This window comes from Lactuca sativa, chromosome 6 (assembly GCF_002870075.4).
Source record: "Lactuca sativa cultivar Salinas chromosome 6, Lsat_Salinas_v11, whole genome shotgun sequence".
NCBI lineage: Eukaryota > Viridiplantae > Streptophyta > Magnoliopsida > Asterales > Asteraceae > Lactuca > Lactuca sativa.
In genome coordinates this window covers 198,437,105-198,447,396 of record NC_056628.2, presented here as the reverse complement: position 1 = coordinate 198,447,396, position 10,292 = coordinate 198,437,105, and the positions used below count along the sequence as shown (strand labels likewise).

At 32.0% G+C, this 10,292-nt stretch overlaps 1 protein-coding gene across 1 annotated transcript; it reads left to right on the top strand.

The window, feature by feature from the left end:
* Window positions 1-2,977: 2,977 nt before the first annotated feature.
* On the top strand, window positions 2,978-8,732 carry LOC111901490 (uncharacterized). Its single transcript, XM_023897361.3, has 11 exons — window positions 2,978-3,236; window positions 3,349-3,452; window positions 3,714-3,797; window positions 3,924-4,040; window positions 5,916-6,227; window positions 6,340-6,692; window positions 6,775-6,874; window positions 6,961-7,020; window positions 7,344-7,427; window positions 7,520-7,636; window positions 8,327-8,732. Exons 2-11 carry the CDS (start codon window positions 3,393-3,395, stop codon window positions 8,630-8,632), a joined length of 1,593 nt encoding a protein of 530 aa, XP_023753129.1. The 5' UTR covers window positions 2,978-3,236; window positions 3,349-3,392; the 3' UTR covers window positions 8,633-8,732.
* The last annotated feature ends 1,560 nt before the right edge of the window (window positions 8,733-10,292 follow it).

Genomic DNA, 10,292 nt, shown 5'->3' with positions numbered 1-10,292 from the left:
TTCAATTTAATAGTGTGATGCAGTCGTCACAAATCTATATCGGGAAACATAATCTTGAATTCTTGAGATTGACCATTATCCATGTCTCGAATTCATACAGATATCATAGAACGAAGGGATAGTTGATCACTTATCTAAGGGCTGAATCTTGATTAGATCAAGAGTTCGGTAGTTGCATTGGATGGCTAACTCTCTTTTAATTATTGGACAAATATTAGTCCTCGTATAGTTGATGACTTGTCCAAGTCGGAGATTATTGGAATAGTGTCCAAGGTCATTAACTATTGGTAATATTTCTTATAATAGCAGGGTCCTTTTGGGTTGTCCTCAAGACGCAAATTAAGTAGAATAAATAAAGGGGAAATTAGTTTATTAATTATTATGGTTAATAATTAATTAGAAACTAATTGGAAATATATTTTGGAAATATATTTTAGGAATTAATTAACAGTTTAATTAATTAAAGGGATGAATGTTCATTAATCGATAGTTGGTTAATCAGGAATGTTCCAGAACCCTTATGGAATTAGGGTTGGATGAAAATCACTCCATCCCACATGGGAAATGAGTGAAATTACGTGGTTAGGCCTCCATCCCACATGGGAAGGAGTACTAAATCCTAGAAGGCATCCAAGGCTATAAATAGGGCCTTAGGGATTTCATTCCTCCTTGCACATTGGCTTGAAGTATTCGCCAACCCTTCTTCCTCCCCCTCTTAGGGACGATTTCTAACCTCTTTGGGTTTGTGAAATTGACTATTCTCCTAATTATTTTTATTCTACTCTTTGCTATCATTGGGTGTGATACCATTAGAAGGATTCTGGTTTAGATCCTTTCATCCAAGCAACTTCATGGATGTTCAAGATCTCAAGCATGGAGATCAAGGGCTACATAAGAGGTATGTTTTCTTACCTATGTTTTAATTTTATATGGTTGATGTCTACATAAGAGGTATGTTTTCTTACCTATGTTTTAGTTTTATATGGTTGATGTAATTAGCATGAAGCCATATATCCATAGGATGCATGTACACTTAGGTATATCGTTGTTTTGATTTTTCCGCTGCCTAGTTTTAGAGTGTATTTGATGCGTAGAAAACCCAACAAGAATGTCCTTGTGGGCCGTTTTTGGGCTTTGGATCATTTTGGGTTTGGGTCATGATTTGTTGTGCCAAGTATGGGAAGGGTAAAATAATCTTTTACTCCTTAGCATTATAGAAAATGATTGGACCCTAGATTATGGGTTGTTACCACTTACCCTAATTATTGATTAGGATTGATCTTGGATTTGTGTGAGAAGTTGTGGTAGCAGCAGCTCGAGTGTGATTTTTTGGAATCACATAAAGGTGAGTCTCCTCATAGTATTTACGGGTCAAAGGCACCAATGCCGACCCATTGATTATGATTAAGGGATGCTAGCTGCCTGTGTGAGTCTTGCATGTATTGTATGTGTTTGTATGTATACCAGGCGAGGCCGGATGAATGTGTTAGGTGGGACCCATCGCATGTTACTGACAGATTTGTACTGAGCGGGGCCGGATGAATGTGTTAGGCGGGACCCATCGCATGTTACCGACAGATTTTTACTTAGAATTTGCGGACGTTGCACTCAACAACTCAGATTTCTGAAGACGATGATGGATCCAAGCTTGCTCTTTTCTCCCTTATTTCCTTGTGACTTCCTTCTTTCTCAAGTTCCACCAAAATCCAAGAAATAAGCTTTAACTGAAAGGAACAAGCTCTAAATTCTTCATGTAGGCTAGGGTTTTGCTTGGAAGGGTTGGAGTCCGAAGAAGATGCCCTGAACTTTGAATTTATTAGCTTAAATATGGAAGAAACCTTAAAAGATCATGAGCTTTGGAAAATTAATATTGACGGCCTTAACATAAATTAAATTCTAAAAATCATACTTTCGTCATCCTTATTTTATGGTTATTATGAGTACTCGGTATACTCCACATTTGACATTCCTAAGAATACAAACAATACAAATACGAACATAATACTTGGTTATAGATCTTCTGCTTTGGATTATTTTACGAAAGTATTTGTGTTAACCGACATAAAATCAAATAATATCAAGAAAATGACTACAAGATTCTCAATTTATCCAAATGTTTAATTATTACTACACCCTATTCTCACACTTTTTTTTCTAACACTTTGGAGATACTATGTCCATAATTTTGAGCATACAATATATGTAAAATTTAAAGGTGACAAAAATTAACCCGACACGAACCCGATACGAAATAAACGAGTTTGGGTAAGATATTTCAACCTGTTTAAATAAACGGGTTGACACGACACGGCACGAAAGTTAAATGAGTAAGGTTAGGTTGAGAATTTCAACTCGAATATGACCCGTTTATTTATATACATGTTTTTTGAATTATTTAAATAATTTAGAAAGATACAAAACCAAAACCTTAAGAAAAATAAAACCTTTGAATTGAATTGTTTTGTAATGTTGAAATGACTTAGCCGTCTAGATCAAGACATCATTTTAGTTTTTTCATTCTCTCTCAAACTACCCAGTCTCTTTCACCACTCTCACATCCTCATGACCTTATCATCCGCCTCCCCAACTCTCACTCTTTTAATTTTGTCATCTGAACTTCCTATGACTTCATCTATTCTGCTTCCAAACTATTAGTTTTACTTTCCGCCTACCCAACTCCTACTTTTTCAACATGCTCAATCTTTTAACCTCACATGACACAACATATTTCAAGGTGTAGCCCTAACCCGAAACCCGACACGAACTCGACACGGAAATAAACGGGTTGACACGACACGACACGTTAATTAAATGGGTCGGATTAGGGTCGAGCACTTTCAACCCATTTAGTTTCGACACGACACGACACGACACGACACGATTGCCTCCTCTAATAAAATCTATAGTTTAGCCTAATATTAATATATCTGAACCAAGATATAGAAAGAGGTGATACTTGCATTATAAAAAGAGAAGCAGCCACGTTGTTCCATTATAAAGTCTTTTATATGCATCCACGTTCTTCGTTTTAATAAACCAGAGCTCAATCAGGAAGCAAGAAGGACCCCATGGACAATAATCGAGGCAAGCACTAAAGATCGAGTTGCTCAGATATAAGTACTACATCTTTCAGCTTTTGTTCCCGCGTGTAATTTGTCGATTTGATTACAGAGTACGTAGTTGAAGTTAACATCACCTGACACAATGAAACCGACAACGATAGAAGAAAAGCTCAGGTCTCATTCACCTTTTTTCTCATATTAATCTCAGTTAATGTTGTTCTTTTTTCTCTTTGCTCATAGATTGATTTTGTTTCTTCGAACCTTCGTATTTCATCCCATGTTGCAGCATTCATTTGTGTTAAATTGCTGTAAGCATCCGTAAATGTTAAGATGAATATCAGTTTAAAGGCTAATCCACAATCCAAGACAACTTCACTCAAAGATTCTAAGGTAACTGAACTCTTTGCTTTCCCAAAACGTATCAACTGGAAAGCTCCAAAGGCTTTAATTGAACCAAACATCCCACATGGGGTTTTGATCAATTTGCAAGAATTTTAATCTGGGTTTTTGATTCTGGTACCGAGTTCGATTAGATTTCAGAATTTATTTTTACGAACTAGTTGTGAGAAGAAGCTAATCATCTTAAATCTAATGCACATGAGGTGCTTATGAAAATCTTGATGTCATTAACTTTGATGCATTTTGGAAAAGGTTGATATGCAAATAGAGACTCAGAAGAGTAGAAAAAGTGGTGAAGGTTCTGGTAAAGCGACAAAAATGGCATTGCAACAAGAAGTAAGTACATTGCTGTCACCTTTGACTTTTTATTTATGTTTGTTGGTATTAGTTGAGGTGTCTTGACGTTCTCTCAATTAGTGCAATTATATTTAATTATATATAATATATCAATTCCTTTTTCAGGTAGAAAAGCTTAAAAAGAGGCTTAAACATGAACAAAATGTTCATAGTGCTTTAGAACGGGCTCTAACCCGCCCGTTAGGGGCTCTTCCTCGCCTTCCTCCTTATCTCCCTCCACTGGTAGGACACCTTTTCCCCTTCGATGTTCATAGTAGTCCAATTTTCATTTTAATTATTATTTTGGGTAATTTTTTATTAGAAAAAATCGTAAAAGATGTGGTCGAATGACTTTGATAATGGTTTTGTGATAGTGGATTGTTTTAGTTACAATTTTTCAATGAACAAAATACAAATGAAATGAAAGTATGATGTTGATGAGGCCCGGCCCTGAAGGGGGCAAGGTGTGCAGCCGTACAGGGTCCCGAAAAAAATAAGACTCGAGTTTTACAAGGCGGCCGGTTGTTTAATTAAAATACGTGGGTTGGATTCTTTCCAAAATCAAGTTTACTTTTTTAACGTGGGCTTATTCCAACTTCATTGCATTATAGGCTGGCCGCTTATATAATAATAGGCTCTATATAAGGATGTTTATATGTTAAATATTTCATATTACAATTTCTATCGTTAATTTATCATCCATACTCGACTATTTATCCTACATATCAACTATTTTTAATAAATTAATTTCCAAAAATTCTATATTTCGCCCCTCAACTTTTATAAATTTATAATTGTCATTTTGTTTATTAATTAATTTAATTTTTATAGTTTTTATCGTGAGAATTCAGCATTTAATTTAAATTTCTTATATATATATATATATATATATATATATATATATATATATATATATATATATATATATATGGTCCATTTGTATTTTTCGTACACGGGTTGTCGGTTAGATATTACAATATATTATTACTCGTTAAAATACTATGGTTTTTTTGTGTTTATATATTGCTATAAAGTTTATCATCGTTTTTTAAAAAATAAAAATAAAAAAAAAACTGTAGTTTATATAATTAACTCATTACAAGTTAGGGCATAAGAGCCTTTTTTTCCGGTTCGTCCTGAGCATTTGAATCCTCAGGACCGATTCTGATATTGATTACTCTAATCTACACTACCTTCTACCAGAGGTTGAGATCCCATGCAATAAATGTCCATCAAGATTGTGTAAGGACCAATTGGTAATTAAGCATAAGTAATCTTTTATAAATTTAGCGGCGAGTTTAGAACGTAAAACTGAGTCACTATTTAAATGAAACCAATAAAAAAGAAATTAAAGATAGACTTTCAAAATCTTGATATATATATATATATATATATATATATATATATATATATATATATATATATATATATATATATATATATATATATATATTTATTTATTTATTTATTTGTCAGAGGTGGTGCATTTAAAAATATTTAAGGTGTCTATATAATATTTTAAATAAATAAATAAATAAGTGGGTCAAATGACCCATGCACCTTTGATGTATATAGCCTCACCAATGGCTATAACCGTAATATTACCTACACACAATTAGAGTAAGAGACTATTTCTTTTCGTCCATAGCTAGATAATGTGTAATGACCTTGGATTAGGTGTTGTATTCATAATATCTATTTCTTTTCTAGAATAAATAATTGAACAATCTAAATGAGACCAAACGACTATTCTGTCCTTACATTCTAAATAACAAATTCACAATATTCATCAATTTTAATTTGGTAAGAGTGTTGATGAAAAGAGAAGAAAGACACATAGATAAAAGGTTAGTGTGTTAACACATTAAGCCAAAATTTTTGGCTTAACCTACTTAGTCATTCTATCCAGATTAAGTAAAAAAACGACCGTGCATAGTTGTCTTGATTAAGTGCTTAGCCCATTAAGCCAATCAAATAAAAAGAAACAACCCCTAACATGTACACGAACATCAATTCCATATTACATTTAGAATTCTAACATTCACAAATTATTTAGGACTCATGGAAATCTGATTGCACTATTATTTAATGCTTCTAACAATGCATGGATTTTTGCAGACATCGGAGCTCCTAGCTGAAGTGGCTGTTTTGGAAGAAGAAGTTGTTAGGCTAGAAAACCAGATGGTTCAATTTAGACAAGATCTATATGAAGAAGCTATCTACGTTTCTTTCTTTAAAAGGAATCTTGAAAACTTAGCTGATTTTCAAGAAAATTGCCATGCAAGAGATCGTAAAATTGAAACCAATGTATCAACACCCATTACTCAGAAATCCCCAAATCCAAAAACCAAAAGGGTCAAAGCCTTATTAAAACGATCTCTACACAAACATATTTCAGCAGAAAAATGTCCAAGTCCACAAAAACAACGTGTAAGTGTTAATTTATCGTATTGATAGTGAATTTGGTTTCAATTTAAGCTTTTTATATGGATTTTTTTTTTTTTTTTTTTTTTTTTTTTTTTTTTTTTTTTTTTTTTTGCAGTTTGAAGGTAAAGGGATAGAGGGTGGAGATGTGGGAAAAAGTAGTTTTCATATTCAAGAAAAGGGAATATTGGGAGATGATAGTCCAAATAAGATTTCAGAAAGTTTCCTGAAATGTTTAATGTTTGTTTTTGCACGAATGGGCTCAACTTCGCCCTTGAGAATGGCAGAAATGCTACCTTCATTAGAACCATGTGAGAATCCATGGGCAATGGATTTTAAAGATCCGTATTGTATCTTTTATGAATTTGAGAACACAGATATAGGTCCATATAAGTATTTATACGAAGTTGAAGCAACTACTATTAACAAAAACCATACTACAATCTCTACGTTCCTAGCTCAAAGACTAAAGTAAATATTTGATAGTTATTCTTTTTTATTTTCATAGTATAAAATATAAATCAATATTTGATGTTATTTATTGATTTTTTAGGGTCCTGCAAGAGAAACTTGAGTTCGTTAACTTAACAAGCCTTACACATCAAGAGAAGCTTGCTTTCTGGATCAATACATATAATTCGTGCATGATGAATGTATTGAAATTTTCTTTATTTCATTCATTTGTAATCTATAAGTTAATTAAATCAATCTCATTATCTTTGTTGCATTAAACTATCAGGCGTTTCTTGACCATGGAATACCAGAGACACCCGAGAGGATTGTTGAATTAATGCAGAAGGTAATAACAAATCTAAAATACAACATTATAACTTAATTTGTAGATTTTTCACACTAAAATATTTCTTGATAGAAGAAAATTGAATATAATAAAAAAAAAATGCTTCTATAAAAAAATGAAAGTTCAATGTTGTAACTCGAAAGAAAGAAAAATGGACGCTATAATATACAAATGCATGAAAATATGTTTCTATTGCATTAATAATTTTCACACTGCAATTCATTAATAAGGATAACACAAAAGATACAATTTTATAACGGAAGTATGTTGCTATATCTTTCGTTTTTCCCCATAATGAATGAGAGTTTTATTCTCATGATCAGGCAACAATAAATGTTGGAGGCCATCTTTTAAATGCATTTAGCATCGAGCATTTCATACTGCGATTACCATATCATGCAAATCATGTAAGTCAACTGTTGCATCTTTCATGTTTTCATGTTCATGGCATGAAAAAAGCTATTGTATTTGAGATTAATCACATGTTTAATTTGTTCAGAGTTTTAAAAAAGGTTTCAAGATCAATGAAGAAACTGCAAGAAGCATATTTGGTTTGGAGTTGTCTGAACCACTAGTGACATTTGCATTGTCTTGTGGTAGTTGGTCGTCACCTGCTGTAAGTTATCAATGCTTCATCAGTATTCACTTTATTTAACAAAACCTATTATCATAAATCTTGACCTTTTTCAATAGCTTTTGTTTCAAAGTTAACTAATTTTTTTTTGCTATATAAAATGTTTTATAAAGTGTCCTTATATTAGTTAAATAGTCATCTTTTAAGTACATGTCAGTCATATATTTAAAAAAAAAGATATTACTTGACAACCACATTTAAATAATTAAATATATTAAATATTGGAAAGCTAAAAAAAGGTAATACTAAATCCAGATTTCAAGTTTTTCACTTTATCTCGTCGCACAACTTGCGATGATATGTAATATTATGGAACTATTGTGAATTCAAAATTTGATTTGGAGATTAAATAAAATATAGTAAGATATCTAATAAAATAAAGCAATTAATCAAAAATAATAAACATTCCATGTTTAAAAATAAAGAGGATAGTAAAATATCGAATGAAGGTGGTTAATCATACCAAAAATAAATAAATAAATAAATAAATAAATAAATAAATAACCTAAACAATGTATAAGTGGTTAATAAAAATGACAAAAAGCAGTGTCTTTAATTTCCAATATTCCAAAACACTTTAATAGTTAAATGTACTATTATTAACGATGGAAAAACCTAATAGTGGGTAAGGTTCATTATTTAATATACTCTTCGTGATTTTCTAAAATGAAGGTAAGAGTGTATAGTGGTTCAGAAGTTGAAAAAGAACTTGAAGTTGCAAAAAGAGATTACTTACAGGCAGCTGTTGGGATTTCAACATCAAAGAAACTGTTATCAATACCAAAACTGTTGGATTGGTATATGCTTGATTTTGCTAAAGACATGGAGTCGTTTCTTGATTGGGTATGCCTTCAATTACCAAGTGATATTAGTCAGGTAGCAATCAAGTGCGTAGAAAAAACATTTAGTGAACCCATTTCAAATTATGTTAAAGTTAGCGCTTATGAGTTTCGATTTAGGTACCTTTTGTACAAATAAACCTTTTGTTAGAGTTTTTTTGACTTACATATTTGTATAGACAATTTAATAGAAAGTTGAAGGATATAAAATGTGACATTACTGATTTCATAAACGTACATGGTTATCCATAAAAGCTTCCAATTAATAAAAGGTGACTTTAATGATTTTATTTTATTTTTTCTTGTTTTAACAAAAACTAATCCTTCTCCATTAAAAATCCAAAATCGAACTAAAAATCATCATTCAACAAGCACCATCGTACCAATTTGGATATTACTATCCCTTGTGCAAAACCTCTACTCTCACGTTAATCATAATAGCGTGATTAATTAGCTTGGCACAAATCAAATAGAATGTAAATGATCACATTAATTTATTCCATTATTGGAGGAGACTAGATGTACCGAACCACATCATGATGGATGGAATCAAGTATACTATTTACATACAAAAGTATTTGGTTATTGGGGGGAAATTAAGATACTTCTAATGTCGAATAAGGAACAACCAAGACAAAAATAAATTATTGGGTTGAAATCTTCTTTTGTATCAAGGTAATCGTGATGAATAGACATCGACATACTAAAAGAATAGTGTTAACATATCTTTGTATGTATTATGTAGCCCATATTATTAGTTAGACTTATTTGTATTTAACCCATATATTCATACTAAGCCTATATTGTATGTTATGTATAAATATTGGAATGTATGGCCTAAGGTTGATTCATGGGAATTAATTGTGCAACATGGTATCAAGCAACATCTGCTAAGCCTAGCTTGTCGATCCTTACCTATCGACTGCGCCTGCTCATTTTTTCCCGAAGCTTATTCTCTCTTGTTCATCGTCATCATCGTCTTATGTTCAACCATCATGTCAGTCTCATGTTCTTCCACTCCTTATTCTGATCCCTTAGATAAGATCTATGGAATAACAAACATCAAATCTTATATTTCCCTATTGCTCGATCTTGATCGGTTAAATTACGATTCTTGGAAAGAACTGTTCAAAACTCACTTCATTGGATACTCTGTGTATGACCACCTAGATGGGTCGTCTTCGGCTTCATCAAAATAGCTTGTGGATCCGTCATGAGAAAAGGCTAACAACATAGTCAAACAATCATTATCTTGGACTCTTATTTAATCGGTCCTTCAATCCATTCTTGTACTCAATGTTACTGCTACCGATGTCTAGAAAGCTATTGACATCTTTTTCATTAGAATAAAGAAAGCAAAGTCATGGAACTGGATGATGAACTTTGCTCTTTAGCCATTGGAGACTCAACTATCATGGAATATTGCACTTAGATTAAATCCATATCCGACCTACTTGCAAATATTCGTTCCCTCGGTTAACGAACGAAATCTTGTAATCTATGCCTTAAATGGTTTGTCTTCAAAGTTTGCTCACATTGTTACAACCTTCAATAAACAAAGAGCATAATCGCATAGTCTAATCTCCATATCTTGATACATCCTCCTCTCAGATGATTTTTGATATATATATATATATATATATATATATATATATATATATATATATATATATATATATATATATATATATATATATATATATATATATATATATATTGCTCAAGTTTTAAAATTACAAAACTGATTTTATCGTAACCGGACTAATACACACACTAGGCAGTGAACCTAATCGTGTAAT